At 43.1% G+C, this 27,817-nt stretch overlaps 2 protein-coding genes across 2 annotated transcripts; one reads left to right on the top strand and one right to left on the bottom strand.

The window, feature by feature from the left end:
• Position 1: 1 nt before the first annotated feature.
• On the bottom strand, positions 2-18,692 carry LOC145413438 (putative methylmalonate-semialdehyde/malonate-semialdehyde dehydrogenase [acylating], mitochondrial). Its single transcript, XM_080283128.1, has 11 exons — positions 18,652-18,692; positions 16,908-17,063; positions 16,447-16,596; positions 15,740-15,818; positions 14,788-14,942; positions 14,191-14,403; positions 13,343-13,494; positions 11,711-11,987; positions 3,052-3,231; positions 2,682-2,780; positions 2-1,912 (listed from the first exon to the last, which is right to left on the bottom strand). The coding sequence occupies exons 1-11, from the start codon at positions 18,682-18,684 to the stop codon at positions 1,811-1,813; spliced, it is 1,596 nt and encodes a 531-aa protein (XP_080139254.1). The 5' UTR covers positions 18,685-18,692; the 3' UTR covers positions 2-1,810.
• Positions 18,693-24,880: 6,188 nt separating this feature from the next.
• LOC145413364 (uncharacterized) lies at positions 24,881-26,986 on the top strand. Its single transcript, XM_080283042.1, has one exon. The coding sequence runs from the start codon at positions 25,010-25,012 to the stop codon at positions 26,732-26,734; it is 1,725 nt and encodes a 574-aa protein (XP_080139168.1). The 5' UTR covers positions 24,881-25,009; the 3' UTR covers positions 26,735-26,986.
• The last annotated feature ends 831 nt before the right edge of the window (positions 26,987-27,817 follow it).

Genomic DNA, 27,817 nt, shown 5'->3' with positions numbered 1-27,817 from the left:
GTTTATTGATAGGCAGCAAACGTTTTGTAGTAAAGACAAATGATTTACATGGATTAAGATGTTTACACAGATCACTGATTGTTAACTGAAAGTTAAATTTACTACTGATTAACATTTTAAGCCCAGTGGTGTGGTGAGATGGTAAACAAATGGTGAGAGGAGCCATTAGAGGTGAGATAAAGGGGACCAGACTCTGAATGTGTTTGCCATCACTCACGACAAGGAGTTGCTTACACTGTAAAGTGTAGGGAGAGAAGGCAGTCTGGAGGTAGAATTCAGAGAGTCAACACATACAGGTGCAAGTTGATGCAGTTAAGAGTGTGACATTACTGTAGGTAACAGTAACATCAGAGACCACATACTGTGTCCTGTGAAGCCAAAGACCTTCATCACGTATGTTGCTACATCACGTGTGTGGTAACACTAGTGCTTAACAAAGGATGTAGTTGTGGTTTGCATGTGTATGCATGTATATACAGACAGACCCTGAGACATTATACCCCGGCATAGTGATGGGGATAGAAATACCACCCTACCCCATCAAACGATGGCCAAATGAAAGTATAATGATTTTTTTTTTTTTTTTTTTTTTTTACCAACATTGATATTTTAGACAAATTTTGTATTTAGGTTGATTTATAAACTGTTTTTAGACTTAGATTAATGTGTATTAGTCATAGATGGGGTGAACATTATCATTTTTAGGTACAATTTACTAAGTTTGATTTTTTCCAGACTTATTTTTGATGATTTTCAGATTTTATTTTTGGGTTTAGGCGAGTTTTAACTTTTAGGTTTAGTTTAGCTTGTTTTAAAGCTATTTGAGGGTTTAGGTTAGCTTGAAACTTGTTTTTGGACTCATTTGGGTGGGTTTAGGACTTGGTTAGGGGGGCAACCCAAGGCTCAAAAAAGTATCCCTATATTTTACATGTTAAATCTACCCAGGGATACAATACCTTGCCTAGCGATGGGTTTTTACTTAACCAATTTACTGCACCAATAAAATGCCATTGGCTGATGCTTATATAAGATTGGATGAGTAATACTTCTGCATGTACTGTAACTAATTTATGGCACCTGGAGTCACTATCCACAAAACAGCACATTCTGAAGTACATTGTGGTTTTCTGGCCATAATTTTATCACTGTTCTAAGAACATTAGGTTGCACTACATTTATGGAAGAGTTTCAGAAACTCTTCTGCTTAGGAATGTTTTCTACCAGATAATAAAGGTCCCTGTAACTTCCCAAGAGGCAAATCAAATTCTACCATTCATTTAATGTGATGGTAGTTAGTAACTGATTAGTTCATGAGCAACTTCTTGATACTGCAAAAAAGTAGTACCAATATTGATCCCTTCACCCAGAGGACATCTTTTCCCCTATATTCTGGCTACCAAACAGATAATTTTATACAACTTGAGAAAACCCTCCAGTACTTAACCCCTCTGATTTGATGAATCTTCAAAGTTGGAATAAAATCATCTGGAGATAAGACCACACATACATACATCTAATCATAACAGCAATAAAAAAAAAGGGACACCCTTGAAATGATGGGATTAATATAGGATACTACAGTGACACTGACATGACAATGTCAAAGGATTACAATGAGGAAGATGACTAATTGCATCACTGACATGGTCACAAGAAAAGTATAATAATATTTTAAGACTGAAGCAGTTGAAAGAGGCTACTGTGATGTGAATATAAAGAGACTAAGGGGTTAAAACAGACTACTAGAATGTGACAACTGACATGATGAGGCCAGAGGAACACACAGCAGCTGCAGTGTGAGGAAGCAGGTTCAGCGCATCACAGGCATGGCTGTGGCAGAATGGGTGGGAGTTACATCTGTCTCGCGCCACATCTGAGTCACTGTCTTTATCTGAGTGTAGAAGTTGATACCCTGCAAGGTTAATATACACTCAATTAACATCTTGACTCTGAGTGACATCCTCTTGCTTTATTACTGCTGCTAATAGCTGATTTTAATAAACTTAGGAAAACTCCCTCATGCAAGATGTTTATGAAGGATGTATATACCCCTGTCATGTCGAAAGTGTATCATACACTGAATTAAATCTTACACAGATATAGAATAATATTAAGAATATGTCCCTGGGTCAGGGCTTGACACTGCTACAGACTGTTCTGAAGGAATAAATAACATCCAAATGAGTATAGTGAAACTGCATGCACTATGATGATGGCAGTTTTGGCCTGACTTGACACTTCAGGGTCTACTAAGAGGGTCAAATATCCAAAACATCTATCTTCACAATAATGATCTGGCATGTAAAAAAAATATATAAATAAGGACTAATGGAGACTGTTTCCAATCCCTTCAATGCCTGTGGTCTCCCCTATGCTGAATAAAATTATCTATGGCAGCAAGAACTAATTACAAAAGAAGGTTACCGGTACACTACTGAAATTACTAAGAGTGACTGCTAGGTAACGGCATAACAGAAACTGGCAGACACTTCTGACTCTCCTTTCTATTCCTGCACCAGAGTCCTTCAACTCCCTCACCAAGATCAAACTTCTCTCCAGTCACCTGAACATTTCGTTTCTCTCCACTCATCAGCACACTTTGTTTCTCTCTATTCACCAGCAAATCACAATGAGAGTTACCTTCTCTCCCAGCACTCCTCTTACCCATGGTGAATACTTACTGCCTTGCCATAGAAGTTAGCATCCCCAAGGAAGGATCCTCGTGACCCAGTGAAAGAGAACATAGGTAGAGGCACTGGGATGGGGACGTTCACTCCAACCTGAAACAAGTAGATCAACATCATCATAACATCCAGACCTCTTTTACTACCTAGGGATCAGGTGATATAGGATCCAGAGACAAAGAAAAAACCTGTGACGGGAAACTAATAAAGTCCACCCAATTAAGTGGGCCACACTCTCATTTGCTCACCATTCAAGCACCCAGAATCCTGACTCTACCCACAAGCATAAACATCCACAAACATGCCCCACATAAAAAAAAAAAAAAAAAAACAGCTAGAGCTGTTACCCCTTCATTCTCTGCCTCACCTGTCCCACATCAATCTTGTTGGTGAATTTGCGAGCAGTGGCACCATTGGTGGTGAAGATGGCAGTGCCATTGCCGTAGGGGTTGGAATTGATGATACTGATGGCTTCGTCTAGGGTATCAGCACACAGAGTCACTAGCACAGGTCCAAAGATCTCCTCCTTGTAGCATGTCATGTTAGGCTGGTGGCAAAGAATCATGGATGAGTGATGAAAAAAAAAGAAAAAAAAAAAAGTACAGCAGCAGCAGCGGTGTTTGTGACATCAGTTCATCAACCCAAAGATTTCCTTATGGCATGCCAATTTCAGCTGGTGGAGAGAGATTTATAAATGAGTGGGGTGAAAAATATTATCATTACCATCCTAAAGATCTTCTCTCATGTCATTTCAGACTGGAAGGAGATACGGTTGTAGATGAGCTGCGTGGAAAATGTATCATTATCATTACTATCATCATCATTATGATTTTTTTCTCATCTAAAGATGGGGTGTACAGCCATGTGCTAAAGTTCTCCAAAACTTCTCTACTGGCTGTGGAAATGAAATATGTCACCTGAACTATTTTTATTTATCAGCAATATGAAGTACACATTCTCTGCTGGCTGTGGAAATGAAATATGTCACCTGAACTATTCTTATTTATCAGCAATATGAAGTACACAACAAAAGTGTACGAGAAGGAAAGATACTGGTTCTGGTTTTCGTTTGGGGAGGAATGAGAAATGTGGAAAGCAGGACACATTGCTGGCAGAGGACTGCCGGAGAACTTTGCTCATGACTGTATCACTAGTAGGTTCAGAGGCAAAAATAAGTTTATAAACACAGGAAAAAAAGAATGAAAAGATCATCAATAAATTAATAATTCATGGTAAATGATAGGAGGAGGCCGTAGCACGGGCCGAACAGGGTAGTACTCCTGAGGGGAATGGGAATGGTGGTGATAGGGAGAGCTGGAGCTCCTGTTTCACTAGCTATCTAACCATCCCCCTTTGCTGACCTTTTCAGTGTGACAGTAACATGGAGAGTAGACCAGCATACTCTCCCAAACATTTCCTCTAACTATCTATGCACTACACCACATGCACTTTACATTTCGCACAACGTATCCCACTACGTTACAGGGGTTGGCGCCAGCAAGGGCATGCGGCCAGAAAACTTTGCCCCCGCTACCTAGTGGCGGACTTCTGGGGGGAGGCGTGGCGGGGGTTCCGCCGGCATAGATCATGGGTCCAGGGCGAGATGGGGCTCGGGCCTGTGCTAGAGGGTACAGGGCATTGCGGTTCCCAGGCTGCCGCTTCCACCCAATAGAGAGGGGCCCGAACCTGGGAGTAGCGTCCCAGGAGGCTGCCCTATCAGTGGGTGTATAATGGCGGGATAGTTGCAGTGCCAAGACGCGCTTGGAGGGTGTCCCTGCAGCTGTCCTGGCAGGGTGCCCCGAGGCCACTACCACAGCCACTGGTAAGCTGGTGGGCTAGGGGTCCCAGATCCATTGCCTGGACCTGGGCTTGTGCGGTGAGTGGGACCTGTGCTGTGTCTGTCCCCATTTATTAATACTGAAGATGACAAAACAAAAAAGGTTTCAAAGCAAGCCTGAGGACAGTAAATCACCCATGGGGATGAGGGTGGGTTCATGGAATGTGGGAAGTTTGAGGGGAAGAGCAGGGGAAGTCGTTGAGGCATTCAGTAGGAGGTGGGTGGGCGTGGCGTGTTTGCAGGAAGTCCGGTACAGGGGTGGATCAGCCAGAAAGATTGTTGGGAAGGACTGTTGCTATAAGTTGTTTTGGCAGGGGAGGACAGACGGATATGGAGGTGTTGGTGTGATGGTTGCGGAGAAATGGGTGGAATATGTTATGAATGTTTTGAGAGTAAGCGATAGGATATTGGTTGTGAAAATTCTGTTGGGAAGAAAGATAGCTGTGATTATATCGGCATATGCTCCACAGGCAGGATTGGATGAATCAGAGAAAGATAGATTTTGGGATGATTTAATACGTGTAGTGGGTGGTATGCGGGATGATGAGATAGTGATTTTGGGAGGGGACTTAAATAGTCATGTAGGTGAAGCAGCCCAAGGTTATGAAGGAGTGCATGGGGGATGTGCATATGGTCTAAGGAATGCAGAAGGGGAAAGGATACTCGAGTTTGGGAGGCAACGGACATGATTGTGTGCAACACATATTTTAGGAAAAGAGACAGTAGGTTAATTACGTATGAGTCTGGGGGAAATAGCAGTCAGATAGATTATTTTCTGGTTAGGAGGGCCGATAGGAGGTTAGTGAGGGATGTTAAAGTTATAGGAAGTGAGGAGTGTGTGCAGCAGCAAAAACTATTGATTTGTGATATGGTGCTTAAAGAACAAATGATGAAAAAGAGGACTTATGTACCTAGGAGGAAAATATGGAAGCTGAAAAACCAAGTAGTAAGGGATGCCTTCTATAGCGAGTTGAGGAGAGTGGTGGCTGAACAGGGAGCTGTAGACAGAGGCGTTAATGAACAGTACAGAGCCCTCAAGAACAATTTCTTGAGAGTTACTGATGTAACATGCGGCTGGACAAGAGGACCACCAAGACATAAAGTAACTTGGTGGTGGGATGAGGGTGTAGAAGCTGCAATTAAGGAGAAAAGGCTTTTCCGGGAATGGAAGAAGGGTGGTAGCAAAGAGGAATATTTGGCTGCCAAGCGTAGGGCTAGGAGAGAGGTATACAGGGCAAAGTCTGAGTCACAGAGACAATTACTTGATAACCTAAATCATGGGGAAAGGAAAAATATATTTAGGGTGGCAGGTCAGGTGAAGAGGGATAATCGGGATATCATAGGTGAGCAGTGTGTGAAGAATGATGAAGGAAGGGTAGTGGTGAACAGTGAGGATATTAAAGATGCATGGAGAGAGCATTATAACCGGTTGTTGAATGAGGAGTTTGACTGGGACAGGGAAGGTTTGGAGCCAGCAGATCCAGTGTCTGGCCCTTGGCCTTTGATTGATACTGCTACTGTGAGTGAGGCAATAGGCAGGATGAGGGTGGGGAAGGCAGCAGGTGTGTCTGGGTTGACTGCCGAAATGTTGAAGGCCTCAGGCGATATAGGGGTGAGTTTAGTCACTGACCTGATAAATAGGATTATTTATGAGTGTGTTGTCCCAGATGATTGGCTGAAGAGTGTAATTGTAAATGTGTATAAAGGGAAGGGTGATGCCCTGGAAAGAGGGAATTATAGAGGTATAAAGCTTTTAGATCAGATAATGAAGGTAATGGAGAGAGTTTTAGAAGGTATGATTAGAGAAAGAGTGAATATTGATGAGATGCAGTTTGGGTTTATGCCAGGTAGGGGGACCACTGATGCCATATTCATTGTTCGACAGCTTCAGGAAAAATATATTGGTAGGAGAAGGGATCTTTATTTTGTTTTTGTTGATTTGGAAAAGGCCTTTGACAGAGTCGCTAGAGGTGGTGAAGTGGGCAATGAGAAAGCTTGGCTTGGAGGAGTGGCTGGTTAGGGTGGTTATGGCCATGTATGTGGGTGCTCACACCCAGGTGAGAGTGAATGGAGATTTGAGTGATGAGTTTTCCGTGAATGTTGGTGTGCATCAGGGGTCAGTCTTGAGTCCCATGTTGTTTATCATGGTACTTGAAGCCCTTTCACGTGACTTTAGAAACGGACTCCCGTGGGAGTTGTTGTATGCTGATGATTTGGTGTTGATTGCAGAGAATGAAAGGGAGGCGGAGGAAAGGTTTAGGAAGTGGAGAGATGGTATGGGGCAAAAGGGTTTAAGGGTAAATGCAGATAAAACAAAGTGATGATATCTAGGGTTGGTGGCGGTACTGTCAAAGACAAGGGAGAGTGGCCATGTGCAGTTTGCCACAAGGGCGTGGGAAGTAATTCCATCTTGTGTGGTGTGTGTGATAAATGGGTGCATAAGAGATGTAGTGGTATCAGAGGTAGACTGCGAGATAATGCTGATTTTATGTGTACGGCGTGCCGGGGTGAGCAGGTGGAGATCGTCAGACGTGAAAGAATTGAACTTGCTGGTGAATCTCTTGAGTGTGTGGAAGAGTTTTGTTATTTAGGAGACATGTTGTGTGCTGGAGGTGGGGCTGGAGCTAGCTCTGTGGCTAGGGTGAGAAGTGGTTGGAAGAAGTTCAGGGAGCTCTTGCCTCTCCTGACATTGAGGGGCTCTCCCTACGTGCTAAGGGGGTCTTTGTATGCAGCGTGTGTTAGGAGTGTAATGCTGTATGGCAGTGAGACCTGGGCAGTGAAGGAGGAAGACATTCGCCGGCTCAGACGTACAGAAATGACAATGATTAGGTGGATGTGCAGTGCGTCCCTGCGTCCATGGCCTGGAGGGGCTGGGTTTACAATGGAAGAGTTGAGAGGTAGGATGGGACTGGAGTGTATTGGTGTTGTGATGAGGAGAGGTAGATTGAGGTGGTTTGGACATGTGGAGAGGATGGGGGATGATAGTTGGGTGAGGAAGGTGAGAAGTGTTAATATTGGGGGTGGGGTTATGAGGGGTAGACCGAGAAAGACATGGGACGAGGTCATTAAGTGTGACCTTAGGGTTAAGGGACTGAACAGGGAGGCTGCAATGGATCGTGCAGCATGGAGAGCCGCCATTAGGTGACCAAGGCCGACACATGCAAGCATGTTGGAGCCTTTAAAAACGAACGACGAATGATTATCATCCCAACCCTTCTTCACATATAAAGATAGGGTTCATTTGTTCATTCATTCATTTTTGAAGGATCCAACATGCTTGCATGCATCGGCCTTGGTTACCTAATGGCGGCTCTTCATGCTGCTCGATCTCAGGCAGCTTCCCTATTCAGTCCCTTATTCCAGAGGTCACTCTCAATGACCTCGTCCCAGGTCTTTTTCGGCATACCTCTCGCAACCCCACCCCTAACATTAACACTTCTCACTTTCTGAACCCAATTATCATCCTCCGTCCTCTCCACATGCCCAAACCATCTCAATCTCCCTCTCCTCATCATAATACCAATACACTCCAGTCCCAACCTACCCCTCAACTCTTCCACTGTAAATCTAGCCCCCCCAGGCCTCACACTCAGGGATGCACCACACATCCACCTAATCACTGTCATTTCTGTATGTTAGAGCCTGCAAATATCCTCTTCCTTTACTGCCCAAGTCTCACTACCATACAGCATTGCACTCCTAACACATGCTGCATACAAAGATCCCTTAGTGCAGAGGAAGAGCCCTCTCAATGTCAGGGAAGGCATCAGCTCCCTGAACTTCTTCCACCCACTCTTCACTCTAGCCACAGAGCTAGCTCCAGCCCCGCCTCCAGCACATAACATGTCTCCCAAATAACAAAACTCTTCCACACACTCAGAGACTCACCAGCAAGATAAATCCATTCATCATTCATTATCATCTAATCCTGCGTTGCCCCACTAGGAGCATAAAAGCCCGGGGCTAGGCAAGTTGGTCCTGACATTTAAGATGAGAGTGACCAGCCTCACTCATCCCTGAGTGGCATTATGTGAGCAATAAACCCTAACCACCTCTTGGATATAAACCTTCACCAGCTCAATCCAACTGCAGCGCAATAGTTACCCACTAAACCACCAGGTGCCAAAATTTGGTTATAAGGTTACCACCCAGTGTGGTAAATGGTTTCCTGGTGTAGAGGAAACCATTTGGCTTGGCATTCAGTGTAGAGTCACCCACAGGCAGAAGGAAGAGGAAAGAATGAAGGAAAGCTTGAAGAGGAAGTGTAAAGTCACCTGTAGGCAGAAGGATGAGGAAAGAATGAAGGAAAGAAAGACAGATTAGGATGGAAGGAAAGAAGGATGGAGGAAAGGGCAGACACCCGAGAGCAGCACTACATCGAGTGAGTGGACCCCCCACCACATATAAATCCTTTCACACCTGACAATCTCTACATGCTCTCCCCAACACACCGAACACATGAAATCAGCATTATCTTGCAGTATGCCTCTAATACCACTACATCTCTTATGCACCCACTTATCACAGACACTACACAAGATGGAATTACTTCCCACACCCTTGTGGCAAATTGCACATGGCCACTCTCCCTCTTCTTCGACAGTACCGCCACCAGCCCTAGATACCATCATTTTTGTTTTATATGCATTTACTCTTAAGCCCTTGTGCCCCATACCATCTCTCCACTTCCTAAATCTTTCCTCTGCCTCCCTTTCATTCTCTGCAATCAATACCAAATCATCAGCATACAACATCTCCCATGGGAATCCATTCCTGAGGTCACGTGAGGGGGTTTCAAGTACCACGTTAAACAAGGGGCACACCAACATTCAAGGAAAACTTATCAAATCTCCATTCACCCTTACCTGGGTGCGAGCACCCACATACATGACCATAATCACCCTAACCAGCCACTCCTCGATCCCAAACTTTCTCAATACCCAATTCACCATCTCTCTAGGGACTCTCTCAAGGCCTTCTCCAAATCAGCAAAAACAAAGAATAGTTCCATTTTCTTTCATATATATTTTTCCTGAAGCTGCCAAACAATGAATATGGCATCAGTGGTCCCTTTGCCTGGCATAAACCCAAGCTGCATCTCATCAATATTCACTCTTTCTCTAATCTTACCTTCTAGAACTCTCCCCATTACCTTCATTATCTGGTCTAATAGCTTTATGCCTTTATAATTTCCTATTTCCAGTGCATCACCCCTTCAATTGTGTACATTTACAATTACACTCTTCAGCGAATCATCTTGGATTACACACTCATATATAATCATATTTATCAGGTCAATGACTACCAGTAACCTCACTCCTGTATCTCCTAAGGCTTTCAACATTTCAGCAGTCAACCCAGACACACCTGCTGCCTTCCCAACCTGCATCCTGCCTATTGCCCCACTCACAGTAGCAGTGTCAATCAAAGGCCATGGGCCAAACACTGAATCTGCTGGCTCCAAACCTTCCCTGTCCCAGTGTCACGAGTCCGCGCGATTATGCAACTGAATAAACTCGTGACATCAACTTTGGTGGGAAACCGCAAATTCTAGTGGAATCCCAGTATTTATCACTCAGTCAACTGCTACGTATTCACCCAGTTGGGAGTGTTTTCAGAACAATTTTTCACTGTGTCATAAATGATCGTCTTTGTGCGAGACATTAGCACTTCCGCTGAGCGATTTATTATGGGTGTGTTTCGCTCATTCTAGCCGTTAGCAATGTGGCCATGACACTCGCCTCTTTCTCACGATTTGAAGTCAGTCAAGATTTGTACACCACGGAAGCAGGTAGTGTGTGTGCCAGTGTCCTTCCTCAACGACGCCTAGTTCCCACCGCCGCCGTATTCCCACCTAGTGTGATTGGCGAGAGACTTAGCGTGTGCAGTGTCCTTCCAGTAAGGACGCCCAGTCATCCGCTTTGTCCACTTTTCTGACCAGTATTTTCTTTTCGTTTTTTCCTAGGTTTAAGAGTTTAGCTTTTGAGTGAGCGAGTGAGTGCGATCTCCTTATTTTCAATTCATTTTGAAATGTAACGTAAATTCATTTTACTGTAATCAATAAATTTAACTTCTTTTTCTTGAGCTTAATGTAATGTAAATTCGTGTTTTATTTTCCATATTAAGCTTATTTCACTTATAGCTCCTAGTTTGCATAAACGCTTTGCTATTCATAACTGGTACTTAGGCCAGTCCTTTTGTATTAAGCTTAAAATCCGTTGTGCAACCAGGAGTTAATGCATCAGCAAGAACCTGTTATCATTAATAGCATTAGTTTTTAATTGTCAGGGGTGAAGGCACTTTCTCCAGAGGCTAACAGTACTAATAAACAGCATTTGTGAGTAATTAGTCTCTGCTGTGTACTGTTGAGAAAGTTTATAAAGTCTCGTCCTTAGAGAATCCGTGAAGTAAGCCAGCATAAAGTAATCATTGCTTGATTTTCACAAGCCGGCATAAAGTAATCATTGCTTGATTTTCACAAGACAATTCATTGTCCTGTCCTGTTCTCAGTATTACTGAATAATATCCTTTAATATTACATATACTTTAAAAACCCCGTGACACCCAGTCAAACTCCACATTCAACAACTGGCTATAATGCTCTCTCCATGCATCTTTAATATCCTCACTGTTCACCATTACTCTTCATTCAACATTCTTCACACACTGCTCACTTATGATATCCCTGTTCTTCCTCTTCCCCTGATTTGCCACCTTAAAAATCATAATCTTCCTTTCCACACAATTTAGGTTATTACAGAAAAGTCTCTATGACTCAGACTTTGTCCTGTAAACCTCTTTTCTGGGATGCCAGATTAATTAGGTCAGTTATGGTAATGACCAATCCCACTTAACTCCCTTCAAAGTGTAAGGGCCCCAAGGCCAGTCTGCCCATGTCGGGTACATTTAAAGGGAGATGAGGAGCATATTTTCTTGGGGAATCACACTTAAGGAAAGCAGCTCCTGCAACTGGGGCATTCTAACCACTTGATCACCAAGCATTCCTAACCCTTGAAGCAGGGTGACTTTTAGTTTATTCTCACTAATACCATACAATTTTATTCAACTCAGGGAAAGGAATTTAGCAATGCAATATTTAACCTTTACAGTTCAAAAAGTCTCTAATTAAATATAACCACTTGGGGGAAAAAAAAACACACTAAGTTTAAAAATATAAAACAGTACTCACCCTGACATCTGTGAGGATTGTCGGCCCAACAAAATTCCCATTCTCATACCCTGGCACGGTGATTTTTCTTCCATCTAAGATACACTTGGCTCCCTCGTTGATGCTGGCCTCTACCAGTGAACTGATGCGCTCCTTGGCCTGGGGTGAGATAACAGGGCCCAGGTCGGCTCCGGGGACATGGCCAGCATTCACCTTCAGCTTCTTAGATCGCTCCACCAGCTCTGGCAGCCATTCCTTTGCCTCGCCCACAAACACTGCTGTGCTCAGAGCCATGCATCTGAAGACATGGAAGTTAAGTTTATAATAACAAGCAGCATAATCAGTATCGCCACACCCAAATGTGAAAAATATGGCAGAAAATATGCCTTACCTACACACACCAGTCCTCAAAACCATAGCTACATCTAATTACTTGGAAATTAAATGAATAAATACAGTACTGTACTTAGATTATTCTGATGCTGATACGAGTATACAGTGGTTAAAAAACTAAATCCACACAGCATTTATACTGGTTACACAATACCAGTCATTCATTCATCACCCAATCCTACGTTGCCCCACGAGGAGTGTAGAAGCCTGGGACTAGGCAAGTTGGTCCCAACAGTTAAGATAAGAGTGACCAGCCTCACTCATCCCTGAGTGGCATTATGTGAGCAATATACCACAAACACCCCTTGGATATAAACCTTCACCGGCTCAATCCTACTGGAACGCTGTAATTACCCATTAAACCACCAGGCATCAAAATTTGGTTATATGGTTTCAACCCAGTGTAGTAAATGGTTTCCTGGTGTACAGGAAACCATTTGGCTTGTCATGCAGTGTAACGTCACCCACAGGCAGAAAGAAGAGGAAAGAATGAAAGAAAGAAAGACAGAAGAAGGAGTGTAAAGTTGCCCATAGGCAGAAGGACGAGGAAAGAATGAAGGAAAGAAAGACAGAAGAGGATGGAAGGAAAGAAGGATGAAGGAGAGGAAAGGGCAGACACCTGAGACCAGCACTATATCGAGTGAGTGGATGGTGAGCGCCCCCAACTACCACAAAAATGTATTTTTACAGACGAGATGATCAGATATGAAGGTACCTACTTTTGCTACTTTCACATTTTATTACGCAACAATGCATCATGAAAACATGATCACCAATGAACTGACTGGAAACTGTGGCATCTTCCCTCTGGCATGATGCCATCACAGATCCGGGGAAATACGGACTGATGAGACTTTCCTAGCTTTGGCTGTTATTTGATACTCTGACTCAGCTGTTAATGCTACTTATAGACGAAAAGTATAAGGTCAAAAGTGAAAATATGAACAACTCACTACTGCCTGAACTCTCCTTACTTTAGCAACCCATTAGATGCAAAGACAGAAACTCAAAGAGGCTTCATTTATTAAGTTGTGGTCTCAGGCACATCTGAAATATAACCTGATGGACTGCAGACTGAAGTTACCTTTCTCCTATAGTCTACCATGCTCCGTTTGGGAGACATCTGTATACCTGGACGGTGAAGATGATCAGTTATACTGGTGTCTCCATGTGAAGGTGTCCCACTCCAGAAGTGGGCTTCAGCTGCAAGATTCAGATGATTAACTAAAGCACAACAACATTATCTGCATCCAGTCTCACCTCTGCCCTGCAGCCCCAAAAGCAGCCCCCACCAGCTGTGTGAGGGTGCTCTCCTTGTTGGCATCAGGCATGATGACACCATGGTTCTTGGCACCCATGTTGGACTGTACACGCTTCCCCTTCATCGATCCACGCTCGTAGATGTACCGACCCTGGGGGTTGATATGAGGTTGATGGTTGATTACAAGGACAAATAAGTAACAAGCAGTGGCACACTTACTAAAGGCAGACAAAAAATTGGGGAAGGGCAGCATGCTAACAAAAGGTAGATAAAAGCAGGAGAAAGGAGTGACATGTTTACAAGAGGCTGATGAATAACAAGGATGAAGAGAGGAGATGATGACTTATGTTTTGTATCATGAGCTGCACTGATGTTGTCAAAACCTATTACACAACCATAGATTCACAGCCTTTATATATCCTGGCTCTGCAAATGATACAAAAATGAATACATTACCTTGAAACTATCCCAGGCAATAGATACACTGTATTTTATACTTGTGGCCAGATAATTATCTTAAACTGTAATGAGAAATCCTGGAATGTTAGGGATTAATATACTGTATAATTATCTTAAACTGTAATGAGAAATCCTGGAACATTAGAATTAATAAACTGTACTTCCTAATACACTACATGCTCACCATTACCTGCTCAATGGCATAATGCCTGAAAAATGAAGGAGGCAACCTCATTTACTTACACTTGATCTCCCTGCTTCACTTAATTTGTGAAACTCCACACTTTTTTAAACATAATTAACTAATCAGAGAAACTTAAACAGCTAATGAATCTAATAAATAGTAGTATCAGCCAAACTGTATAATGAAACAAGTGCTGATACTCACAGCAGTATCAGAACCAACAAATGAGATGGCCCTAATATGTGGGTTGTCACATATGAAGTTAACGGCAAGATGTTGCCCATGGATGATATTAACGACCCCCGGTGGACACCCTGCCTCTTGCAGCATCTCCACCAGCAGCATGGTGGCACCTGGTACTCGCTCTGATGGCTTGAAAACATATGTATTCCCACACACCAATGCCACAGGGAACATCTGGCAAAGGGAAAAAATATACCGTACATATTGAGCCATATATTTTACCTCTTGAATCTTGGTCACACCTTTTAAAATTTATTCTTGCTATGCCAGATATTTATTCAACTTGGGAGAGTCTGCTGGTAGTGAAGGGGTCACTGAAGCCTATATCCAACCCCTATAAATCAAAATGTCTCCTAATCTGGGTAAAAATGCCTTGAGATTAAGTATGGTACATAAAATTAAAATACACCAGATTCAATTGGTCAAATAGTTTCCACTTTCTCGTCTCATTTTTGACATTTGATAGACATGAGAAACATTTCTGAGCTCAGCAAATACAAATGAAGTAATGTTTCATCTGCCACTAAGCATTAAAACAAAGGAACCACAAAGAAATACCCAGAGAGGAATCATGGCGGGGAAATTAAAAGGTGCGATACCAGCACAGACTCCGAGAGGCACCCGGTAGGAGTGAGTGTCCATGTCACGGGAGATGCCAGGCATTGTCTCACCCAACTGCAGGCTGGTAATGCTGCAGCAATGTTCAACAACCTCTGAAACATTGCACAGTTATAAATAAGTTACAACACTTACTGATACATGATCTACAAATGGCTCAATGCCACCCCATCACACACCTTGTACAATACAAACTTAATACCGAATGAAAATTACATAACAAATGTGTAATGCTGGACATAATATTTAAATTTTGAAATGTAAAAAAATATAAAAAGGCAGTCATTATGTACACCACAGACAATACAGTTTGCTTTACTGGCTGATAACTGTCGATGACTGAAAAATCAGAGAGCATAAATGCATGGTTAACTAGTGTAGTAATCCCAAAAATAAATAAATTTATAAAAATACTTCCTTCTTTCCTTTGTTCTTTCCTCTTCTTTCTGTCTACAAGTGACTACAATGAGTGACATGCCAAATGGTTTCCCATACACCAGGAAATCCTTTTACTATGCTGGGTGGTAACCATATAACCAAATTATGGCACCTTGTGGTTTAGTGGGTAATTAAGGCGCTCCAATCGGATTGGGCCGGAGCAGGTTTATATCCAAGGGATGGTTGGGGTTTATTGCTAATGTAGTGCCACTCAGGGATGAATGCAGGTCACTCTCATCTTACATGTCAGGACCAACTTGCCTAGCCCCAGGCTCCTAGGTTCCTCATGGGGCAACACAGGATCAGATGATGAATGAATGAAATAATGAATTTTTTATCAGAAAATAAACAAAAAGATGAATTGTTGCTACTAGCTTGCACACATCTGAAGTTCTACACATATTAAACCCAAATTTTATGAGCATGAACAGGTTTTGACGGCACGGGTACTCACGCAGGCCTCTGAGCACATCGCCCTCTGCATCAACCAGTGTCTTGCCCTGCTCCTTGGTGATGCTCTTGGCAAGCTCATGCTGAAACATGTACAGTATCTCTTGTTAACACCTGGACACATTTTATAAAATGAAATAGTACTTTGACTTAGTATTTTTCCTTGCCAAAGCTCCATAAATGTTTCAAACACTAATTCAGTACAGGTACATAAGGTGGTTAAATGTGCTGAGCTCATGCAATGTGGCCCATAAGCACCATGACTTAGCACCCTGATCCAAGTCAAGAAGTACAGTTTTAAAGACATACTCTAACTCAGAAGTGATGTCATTCACAAAACAGTACGGTACTTCTGTTGTACACTAGCTATATCTGAGATACAGCACCATCTACATAATCTCAAGAATTATTCTGACACAATCTGCCTAGCTTTTAAATTTGAAAATAATGGCAGAAGAAATGCCATATACAGCAGATAACTGTCTATGTACAGTATCTCGGACGATACAAACTTCAGCATTAAGCATTTTAATATATACGGTAATCATCACCATCCTACCCCTTATTTCTACTAAACAAAATAAAGTAAGTTAGGCTCTAGGACTCTGGAAACTAGCAAATAAAGTAGAGGGTACAAAAGCAAAGGAACAATCAATGCCACAAAAAGACATCACACGAGGGGTATACATGCATGTCAAATACAGTACTTACAATGTTGTCCTTGATGAGCTGCTGGTATTTAAACATAACTTGCTGGCGTGTGAGTACTGATGTTTCTGACCAGTCTGTGAAAGCCTCTCGTGCTGCTGTTACTGCTGACTCCATCTCTGTGTCTGTTGTCAGGGGTACTCGTGTCACCACCTGTGAATTACAGAATACAGTATAAGGATATGGGGTAGTTAACCACTGTATGTGCAAAAACTGCTAGGCCTCAAGGAACAGACCGTTTATATACTGTTGTTAGATACAAAAAATTATTTGTAAACCTTCTACAGTATATTCAATCCCTACAGTAGCTGAATTAATACTGTATTTTGAAGCTGCGTACTGCATTTTACAGTACAGACCTTTATGTATTTTTATACATCCTGGGTGGACACACTGAAAATGCAGGCTGAAAGTTACTCAATCTGTGGAGAGGTTGTGTGAATCAATGAATTCTGTTTACACACCTCATTAGTGGCTGGGTTGTGTACATCAACAAATTCAGTGGCCTTGCTGTTAATAAATTTGCCATTGATGAACAGTTTTGTGGTAGGTGCAGATGCGATGCTTGCAGCAGGAGCAGCTGAGCTGAAACTGCGGAACCACCCGGCTCCTGACGCACCCTGGAGATGAGTGGGTTGACACATTAACAGAGATGGTATGTACCTTATAAACTTTCCTGAGCTTAAATAATGTATAAGATCATTTATTAATGTGTTGAATTTCACTTATATGGGCACCTATGACAGTATCAAAAAGCATACAAAATAAACTGTACCGTACCTGATTATGTGCAAAACCAGAAATAATTCCTCCTCCTAAACTGCTGCTGTGTCCAAATGGTTAGTTGCCTGCCTGATAACATGAATCTTAATGCAGGCAACTGACCGTGCAATTCAACTGTAAGGCATCAGTCTGCCTCTTTCAAGGTGACATGCAAAATGAATACTTAGGGTTATACCTAAGATAGGTACCGGTAGCTACCTGTAGTAAACCTGCTGATGTTGTATCCTTGTATCCCAGCAAAAAAAGTGAATATCTTGTCACATGTTCACAGCCTACTTTCAAGGAGCATCACGTTAAGCACTTCTTGGCATCTGCCTCCAATTTACCTTTACCTAAACCCTACTGTAATGACCAAAAGGAAACTTAACAAATTAATCACACTGTCCTGGCCAAGATTCAATGCCAGGCCCTTGCGCTTGATACGTGGACACGTTACCACTGAGGCAAAGAGAGGATCCCGCTTTACCTCCAGCAACGCGGGCTTTTATATACACCATTAAACTACCCCACTCAACTACAAAAGAGGACACCTCTCCTTTTCATAATCTTACAAACACTTTCAGAAATAGACAATGTTACTTTTTTCTCCTGCGGAATAAATACTGCAAATGTTCCTTTTGTGTGTGTGTGTGTTTTTTGAGGCCAAGGCTGATGCTTGCCAAGAATTTTGCTTGCTCTGGTAATTTGGATATTTTAAATCTGCATCATTTACTTAAATCCTGGATGGACCAAACACACCCTAAGAATGAAAACGTAGTACAGTAACTTCCTAAATATTAATTCTTACAAGAAATCTCTACTGGAATTGCTAACTCCTTCAGTGTGGTCATGCTTAGTGTTATTTTCTTGTTATCCTAAGATTTTTTCACTTATCTCTGGAGATATATTGAATTGCAGAGTTTAGATACAGCCAATATCAACTTCCAAACACAAGGTGCATATAAATCATCTGGTGATGGTGTGATAAAAGTAGGAAATACATCATTGGGTTAAAGAGAGGGGGGTGGTATAAGTCTGCCCTCCCCCTTACTGGTCCCTTGTTATTTTCATGTCATACATAATGGAACCCAATGAGCTTCTCTCACTTTCATACAAAAAAGTTGTGATAATGAACCCATTCAACAAACAGATGACTTAGACAATTGTAGTACTCCATAATCTTTTTTTTTTTTTTTTTTATGGGACGACTCCTGGGCCTCAAAAACAGAGTTAATCCTGAGTCTGCATTCTGACAATTCTACGGCCTAAATCACCACAGTTAGATAACGGTGCTCGGAATGAAGCCATACCCAATAGCCTACATAACCTTATGACAACGGATGCCTTTAACTCGGAGATTTTTTATTCAAATGGAGTTTTCTTTAACATCTCAATGCAGGTTAAAATTTATGAATAACTACATTATGAATGGCATCAAATAGTAACCTTTAAGGTGCGGAGAAGTTGAGCAGACGCCATACCGCCAGTCTCTCAGCCACGAAGAGAGCAGACTATATTGTTGTTGTGCAGACAGGCTTCACTATGCCAGATCTCACATTACCTAACATATTATACAACCATCTAGCTATCATTGCTTTACTAAGCATTTTATATTGTACATGATTATTTCACCATAATACTTGAGACTGAAACATTATCCATCTTGTATGTAAATGGCAAAAAAAAAAAAAAAAAAAAAGCCAATGGATAAGCCCATTTGGCACCGTGTGTTGTGTGGAGGCGAGATGATGATTGGCGGATGGGGAGGTGTGGCAGACATCCAGCCAATGACAACTGCGGTTAATATCAGCTTCATATCTATGACCCTCTCTTCATAACCAGTATTTATATTATACAACAAGACTTATAGAATTTTTAGAGCTAACTCTTAACTCCTGTAGGCTACTCTAATAAACACCAAAAGCTTATTCTGTAACCATGAATATGAGGGCTGTATTAGACTATTAACATTCTACTTTATAATTTTATATAATTATATGATTAGTCGTAATCAGTTTCCTACAGGACGGTTTAGGTATGTTCCAAAGTAAATTAAGAGGGAAATTCTACAGTCTGCCCTTACGAGCTTCGCGACTATAAGCCGGCAGTACAGCATGTACTGCACCGACGTACAGTTGCTGTACGTCAGTACTGTACATACAATGGGAGTCCAACTTTTGGTCATGCCAGCAGCAAACCTAATACGAAACCCACAATAAGTCTATCTATTGCCAGACGCCTTAATCCCGTACGGGGTGGCCACAAACAAATCGCCTCCACATCGCTCTGTCCCCCGCCATTTCACTGCCCTGCTACCAGCTCACACACCCCTCTCTCATATACCTCTCCATTCCATCCTTCCATCTCATCCTCGGCCTCCTCCTCCCTCTCCCCCCTCCACCTCACTCACATACACTCTCCTCGTCAGTATCCCACAATAAGTGCTCGTGAATAAAGAAACTGATTTATAATAATTTATAAACTACAGGCTATCATTCTCTCTCTCTCTCTCTCTCTTTCTCTCTCTCTGACGAGGGGTTATTTCTCATGTGAGAACATGTATTATTATCACAGGTGTTAGTCTCTCTCTCTCTCTCTCTCTCATTCCATTCCCCGCAGTGAGCAGACACGAGGGATACAAACTACGCCCGTTTTCACCAGTTCGAAAGTCGACCTCAAGTCCTCCTACCTACGATCTGTACTCGTATATGCTAACCACTGACACTACCAACACCCCCTCATGATCGGAACACGTCTAGTATCCCATTGCAATAGGAGGCTTTATTAATCTGAGTCATGGGATATCGTTTTTTTTTTTCTTTCTTTATCTGAGGGGGATATATATTTTTTTCCGGCTTGGAGATCCGTGCACCTCTCCATAGCGATTTATTTTAAATATTACACCTTAACTTTTTTTTTGTTTATATAACCCTTTAATATCGTAACATACGTCAAGAATATACAAGGGGATACTGAGGTGCAATGTGCAGAATTAATTGCTATGGAAAAAATGATGCGAAATCTCTAAGGCCGCCCGGAATACCAGGAGTCACAGAAACTTAAATTAATGAATTTTGGCTAAAATAAGTCGCTTTGGAAGTGGTGCTACGAAGCCAGTGCCAACAACAAGACGGCTCACAGTATGCTATGCTAAGAGCCAAAAACGTGTATCGTCTTTCGTAACATCTCTTCCTTCGCGATTTACACCTCAGTATATCGTCTTATACGTTACTGGTTCAAACAATGTCGATATTAAAACGGAACAAATAACACATAGGATATTGTCAACGAGTAATATGCAAGATAAATCACTACGTGGTGGGCTCAGCAGGCTTAAGTTGACCTGCAGTTCACCTTCCTTCTTCCACAGATGGGAAAGTGGATAAGGGACGTTTGCATAACCAGGCAGTCGAGCGACCTGGCTATATCGGTGCCAGCACATGAAGGCGTCCCTCTCCAATCTCCCATCCCACTAATAATTCAGGCCTTACCATAGCCGCATTATTTTTACCTGGCAAAAATCCGGAACACCTCAACTTGGGTGATGGCCGGGTGTAGTCAGACTGGAGGAGAAATCTGACTAGTAACCAAGGAGACTCATTCCCACCCCATAACGAAGGCTCGTCGAATTTAACGCAACCACGGCGTAAGATTCAGGTGGTGAGAATTTTCCAGTTCCGTCAGATAGGGACATCGGCTATATCGCTAACACCAGGGACTGATAACCCGCCTTGCCCTCTAACCCATATTCTCCTCGCGTAGAGAAACCCTAGCACCTCTGCCTCAGCGATTAAGTTTTGGATCTTGGTTGTTAACATCCCTCTGTACGTTATCTATGCAGAGTATTTTTAAAAAGAAGGATTTATATAACACACGCTAGGGAAATGGGATGTAATAAGCAAAACAAATCACTTACGAAAAGGTGTTGGGGTCGTTAATAGCGTTTTGTATATTTTTATGCACAGTATGACGATGTTGGGAGGATTTATATAACTGGGAATGGGGCAATAAGGTCTAATAAGCAAAATAAATCGTTTAGGAAAAGGTGTTAGGGACTTTCTTAACCGACTAGAATACGTAAGGGCATTTATTTCCACATATCCATAAGTAAAGTTCGCCTACCGTTCTCTTAAGTGTCCTGCCTTACACATTTTTTCATTCATCCCCAAACGACTGATTATACCTCCTTCATACACTTTTTTTGTTGTGTGCTTGATATTGCTATACTTTGTTCCCTTTGCCTTGGCTTAAAATTGTCATCCCTCAATCTTGAAAGCTGTTATAATAATTACTAAAATATGATGCTAGTCACGAAGAAGTGGTACAGAAAGAATGCAGAGCCACAGTCTTCACTTTTTCTGCCTCTGAGCTACGTGATATAAGCCTCTCAAAGGATGAAAATTTTGAGGCACGTTAAAGTGAATAAACAATAGCAGCAGGAATGAATACACTGAATCGGGTAAGCAGAACTAAGTAACACATTCCAGCTACCAGAGACAGAAATGGACTTCCTTTTACCGTGTCTTTTTTAACTATTCACATGGCGGCCGTGGGTATAGTTCCGGCCTTGAGACATCGAACAGTTTTGTGCTATTTGACAAGATATATTGCATGTGTTGCAAGGTAGCCCATGGCCTAATTGACCAGATCCTAAAATAAATGGTTAAAGATCGAGGTCACAAGGAGAGGACGACTTTAGATTTTGACTTGCAACTTTGACCGTACCATACTTATATAATTATTTTTTCTCTTAGGTTTTAATAACTGTAAACGACATAAAATGTCGAAACGTTTGGCAGAAAGAAATTAATGACGCTGTTCATAACGACTTCGGTCATTTTACTGCTCTTGAAGATGAGATTCCCAAAGAACACGCCTGTACAGCTGGTCATCAGTAACTGTATCTCCCTAACAACTGAGAATTTGGATCCACGTTCCTACAACATTTTATATATCTATCTATCTATCTATATATCTATATATCTATCTATCTATATATATATATATATATATATATATATATATATATATATATATTATATGTGTTACAGGCAAACTGTGAAATCAGTTATTTCATGAAATGAGAGTTAGACAGGGTCCCCAAAAAAGTCAGTCGGGGAGTGAAAGATAAAAATGGTAGATTACTAGTGGAGAAGGGAGAAAAAGTGAGCAGATGGAGAGAAAACTTTAAGAAACTGTTGAACATAGAGAATGAAGTACCGGTAATGCTAGTATAAGTGGCTGGGGAATGGCTGGGAGAGAGAGGGAAATCAGTAGGATGGAAGCTGTGGAAGCAATGAAGAAAGTTAAAATGGGGAAAGCCCAAAATTGATGGAGTGTGTGGTGAAATGCTGAAACATGGGGAAGAGACAGTAGTAGAATGGATGTGGAAGATGTGCAGGTTGGCCTGGGAGGAAGATAGATTCCCGGAGGATTGTAAGTCAGGTATAATTATTCCCTTGTACAAAGGAAAAGGGGAAAAAGAAGTGGGTGGTAATCATAGGGGCATTTGTCTACTTAGTGTAATGAGAAAAGTACGGTATATGGTTGGATACTTATTGACAGAGTTAGGGAAATAACAGAGGAATTAGTTGGAGAAGAACAGGGAGGTTTCAGAAAGGGAAGAGGTTGTGTAGATCAGATATTCATTATTAGATTTTTATGGAAAAGTTTCTAGAGAAGGGAAAGAAGTTGTATGCGGCCTTCATGGATTTGGAGAAAGCATATGACAGAGTGGACAGACAAGGACTGTGGAAAGTATTAAGAATATATGGAGTTGATGGGAAGTTGTTGAAGGCCGTGAAGAGTACGTATGAGGGTGCGTGTGGATAGTGAACTGAATGAATTTTTCTATCTGAAGGCTGGATTAAGACAAGGATGTGTCATGTCTCCATGGTTGTTCAATCTGTGTATGGATGGGGTTATAAAAGAGAAACAAGGTAGGGCACTGGATGTTGGAGCGGCCTTAGTGAGAGAGGGCAGTGTTTGGAAACTCTCTGTACTATTGTTTGCTAATGATACTGTGTTGTTAAGTGAAGACGAAGGGGAGCTGCAAGGCTTGGTGGATGAGTTTGGGAGAGTGTGTATGAAACGGAATCTAAAGGTGAATGTAGGGAAGAGTAAAGTTAAGGTCTTCGAGAGAAGTGAAGTCAGTGACTGTACTGTACAGTGAGGGTGAATGAAGAGGAAATGGAAAATGTGAATTCTTGGGTAGTGTGATAAGTAAGGATGGAAGTTGAGAGGTTGAAGTGCTTGGAAGGGTACAACAAGGAAGAAAGGTTGGTGGATCCTTGAAAGCAGTGATAAGAAACAGGGAAGTGTGCATGGAAGTGAAAAAGTTACTACATGACAATATTGTGATACCAACTCTAACTTATGGAAGTGAAGCCTGGACCTTGTTGGAGGGACAGAAGTCACGAGTGAGAGCAGTGAAAATGAGTTATTTGAGAGAAGCATGTGGAGTCACATGGAGAGACAGACTGACAAATGAAGAAGTGAAGGAGCGTTGTGGCGTGGATGTGGATGAGATAGGAAGCGTTAGGAGAAACACACTGAGGTGGTTTGGCCATGCGGAGAGGATGGAGAGTGAGAGACAGACAAGGAGAGTGTATGTGAGTGAGGTGGAGGGGTGGAGAGGGAGGGGGAGGCCAAGGATGAAATGAAGGGATGAAGTGGAGAGGTATATGAGAGAGAGGGGTGTGAGGTGGGAGGAGGGCAGTGAAATGGCGGGGAACAGGGCGACATGGAGGCGATTTGTTTGTGGCCACTCTTTACAGAATTAAGGCGTCTGGCAATAGACAGATAGATAGAATGAACCTCAGAATCATAGCGCGTTGTCGTTCTCTCAGGAGTGAGAGTGGTAACATGGAGGATGGGAGTCGGCTATGGGCCATCACTAAGCTGTATAGCATAGAGCTCAGTGTGGGCCATCCACTGGTCTGTGGTCTCAAACATTTTCCTTGTTTACGTACGTGTTAATCCCAGTTCATCCCTCGGCTACATTTCAGTTCGCAGGAAATAATCAGTTTTAAAACTTCGTTATTCAGATTTCCTTGCTAGCATCCTTGTTTTTAACCTGCTCTATATGGAGCTTATGGCATGAAAAAAAATGTAGTGCCGAAGGCATCTACGACCTCCGAACGTCACAAAGCAAGTGTTTCTCGTTCATGACGTCATGAATAGGGATGCCGCGGTTTGTATTGCATCACTGTTCCTACGCAGTATCAAGTCAACAATGGCTCGTCTAACTCAAAAGACAACCAAACCGACTGCAGGTATGAAATTTACAGCACATACGATGTTACTGGCGTGAGGAGTAACGTGTTGAGCTCGCCCACTTTCAGGCAGTATGCGACAACTTGACCCCCCTGGCAGCTGTGAGTCAAGTCGGGATTCAGGAATGATCTGTTGCCAAGACAGCTTTCTTTTTTCTCCGCTAGAAATGGAGACATTAACTTCTACTGAGCAGCAAGGATTAAAGTCATACTATAAGATCTCTAGCTATGTTCAAGAATTTCTTAAGTAATTGGCGGCAACAAGGAGACTGCACTTTTCTCTACTGATTTTCTGGGGAGCTTTTGCACTTAGCAACATTCTAGTTGTTTTTGAGCATGTTTAGCGATATCTGCGGCGTTGGATTTGGCAACCGTAGGGAGTAGTCTGGTGGTCACCGCCGCTGAGTGCAAATACGTAGTATTATCGAAGGGGCCATGCACGTACACCTTTACCTGCGGACGGGTTGTGGCGACTCCGAGGGCGTGTTGAGGTGAACTTCATCTCCGGCGGTAGACTGAGAATGTGCACAATGGCGGGTGTGTCTAGAGTGAGCTTTACACCACAGCAGCTGGGGATGGTGGTGGTGGTGTTGTTGCTGTGTGCCGTTGTGCATCTCGCCTCCTCCCTGCAATCCTGCGCGGTTTCGTCAGGCAAGATGCGGATTGCCAACCCAGGGATTGGGTATTTCAAATCAGACTCGGATCAGGTGCAGATCAAAGTGCGCCTGAGGGATGAGCCCCACTGCAGAGAGGTATATAAGCTGCTAGATCTCGATATGGATCCTCTTAATGAAGTTTACACATACAATATAGACATAAGCGAACTCACAGCAACTAATACTACAGTGATCACGGCGGCGGGGCGGCGCAGACGAGACCTGTGGTACGAAATCGGTGTCGTGCCTTGCAAATGGGTGGGTTTGTTTTTGAGAATCGGTTCCCGCCAGCACAGTCTATCGCTAAATAAAACCATTGTCACCGAGATCCAGACAATGGCGTCGTTATTCGAGGGTAAGGGAGACCTGGCCTTCCCCTGCTACCCCTCTCACGTCGACTTTCTGGTGAAGGATGGCAGGATGGGATGCCCTAAGGCCCAACACGACAGAGATCCTCTGTTGTCGTGTGCCCAGACCTTAGCCTTGCCCACGGTGATAGGACAGTCTGTGCCACATGGATTCTTAGGCGTTGGATCAATGGGAGATGGATCTACTGAAGGTGAATCTAGAAGCGGATCGTCAGGAGATGGTGAATCCTCTGCAGATGGATCTGTGGGAGGCAGATCTAGAGACGGGTCTTCAGAAGGTGGATCTTTGGGAGACGGATCTTCGGCAGGTGAATCTTCGAGTGGTGGGTCATTGGAAAGTGACCCTGTGGTAGGTGGAAAACTGAGAGGTGTAGATCTACCTTTCTTCCTGCACACATTACCACCACCGCTGCCACCAACACCGCCACCGCTTTTTCCGTCCGGCCCATCCATCCCACAGTCCATCTTGGACGCCATCGACCCCCCAGATGTTCTTAGAGAGGCACACCTTCCCCCAGACCACACAGGGGACCAAGACACTTTTGAATACAGAGGACAGGGGGAGGAAAACGCTGTGCCTATCTTCATCGGGGTGCTCGCCTTTTCACTAAGCATGTGTCTGAGATTCTGTTTGTGTCGAGGGAAGAGTGTGGTGCAGCGCGTGACGACGGTGACGGTGATACGGAGCAGACCGGTGGACGAAAGTCAAGAAAATCAGGAAAATGTGCATGACGCCTCGCTCGATCCACCTCCCGCGTACGTCGATGTAGTGAATGAAACCCCCAGCACGTGCCACAGCAGCAACACCGTTCAGGATCCACCGCCCCCACCGTACTCCGACATTGATCCGCCCCCGTATTACGAACTGGAGGGGGTGGGGGGACAGGAGAGCACCCCACAGCAACCCTACACCTCCCCACAGCAACCCTACACCACCACACAGCAATCCACTAACACCTCACAGCAAACCCCCTTCTCCCCTCCATACCCTACCCCAACGGAGCAATCCCACTCAGCGCCACAACCTCCTCACTGCACCCCGCAGCAAAACGGCATGTCCCCACAGCAACCCCACAGCACCCCGACGGAAGAACAGGAGCCAACAGGAACTCCCTCAGGCTCCGTTAGCTCAAACATTGCCCGAGCGATTCAGTCGAGGACCAGATCGCTACAGAAACAGTTCTCTTTTAGACCGTTAGAGGAAGAGGAGGAGGAGGAGGAGGACAAGTGAGGAAGATGCGTCTGGCTGCGATAGTGAGGTGGGTGATGGAGGATGGTGTGTGTGTGTGTGTGTGTGTGTGTGTGTGAATTGTAGGGTGGCGGTGAAGTGTGGAGTGCGAGAGTATGAATGTAGCAGAAAATGAGGAAGAGGACGGTAAGTGAAGAGCATGCGTCTGTCTGCGATGTGAGATGGGTTGTGGAATATGGAAGTGTGTAGTGGAATGTGAAGGTGTGTGTGGAATATGAGAGTGTGTAAAGAAGTATGAGGGTGATATGTGGAATGCGTGGGTGAGGGTGTTTTGTGGTGAATGACTGAGGTAGGCAGTGAAGGGTACGGTAATAGGTGAAATGACAGCCAGGTGTGATTTTCCAACCCACCTCTCTCTCTCTCTCTCTTTCTCTTGCAATGAGTTTTCCCGGCAAGGGCAGTCCACGTCAGTTTCACTCAGATTTCTAACACCGAATAATATCGTACAAGGAAAGGATTTATATCTGGTACAATACCTGGACACACCAGTCCCTTCAGTACGATAATGCGGCACGACTATTATTTATCTGAGCTTGAGGGGTTAGATAAAGCCTTCATAAACTCCTTTACTGCAACAGATTTTCCTTGCAACAAAATCAAGTGGTTATGACAAGTGTGGAATACGGGTTAGGATATTAGTAACGAGCCTCAGGAGTGTTTTTGAACAGGGTCTCGGAATAGTATGAGTCTGGCTGATAAGTTTTATATATGCTGTGGGATATATAAACCGGATATATAATAAGTGTATAATACGGATGTATCGCAATATCAGTGCAGAAATAAAGAACCAAAGGCTGAGTTTTCACATAATGTTTCCCTCCTGAGAATTGTTTTTCTTTGGATCTAGCTATTGTATCGGCATCAATTCTCACCCCCCCTGCCATTTTTTTTTTTTCTTACTGGTGGCCCGGTATATACTGTATTTTTTTTAAATATTTCCTTCCAAGCTCTCCAATCACCTTTGTTATTTACACAAACTTACCTACAACTCAGTCTTTTAACTCAGTGTGTCCAGGCATCTCGAAATGAACGGTTCTTGAAGCTGGCTCTCTGCTATTTTGTTTT

Source organism: Coenobita brevimanus, chromosome 96 (genome assembly GCF_032717465.1).
Source record: "Coenobita brevimanus isolate Jiangsu-jjx chromosome 96, ASM3271746v2, whole genome shotgun sequence".
NCBI classification, from domain to species: Eukaryota; Metazoa; Arthropoda; class Malacostraca; order Decapoda; family Coenobitidae; genus Coenobita; species Coenobita brevimanus.
This window is presented reverse-complemented; position numbering and strand designations above follow the sequence as displayed.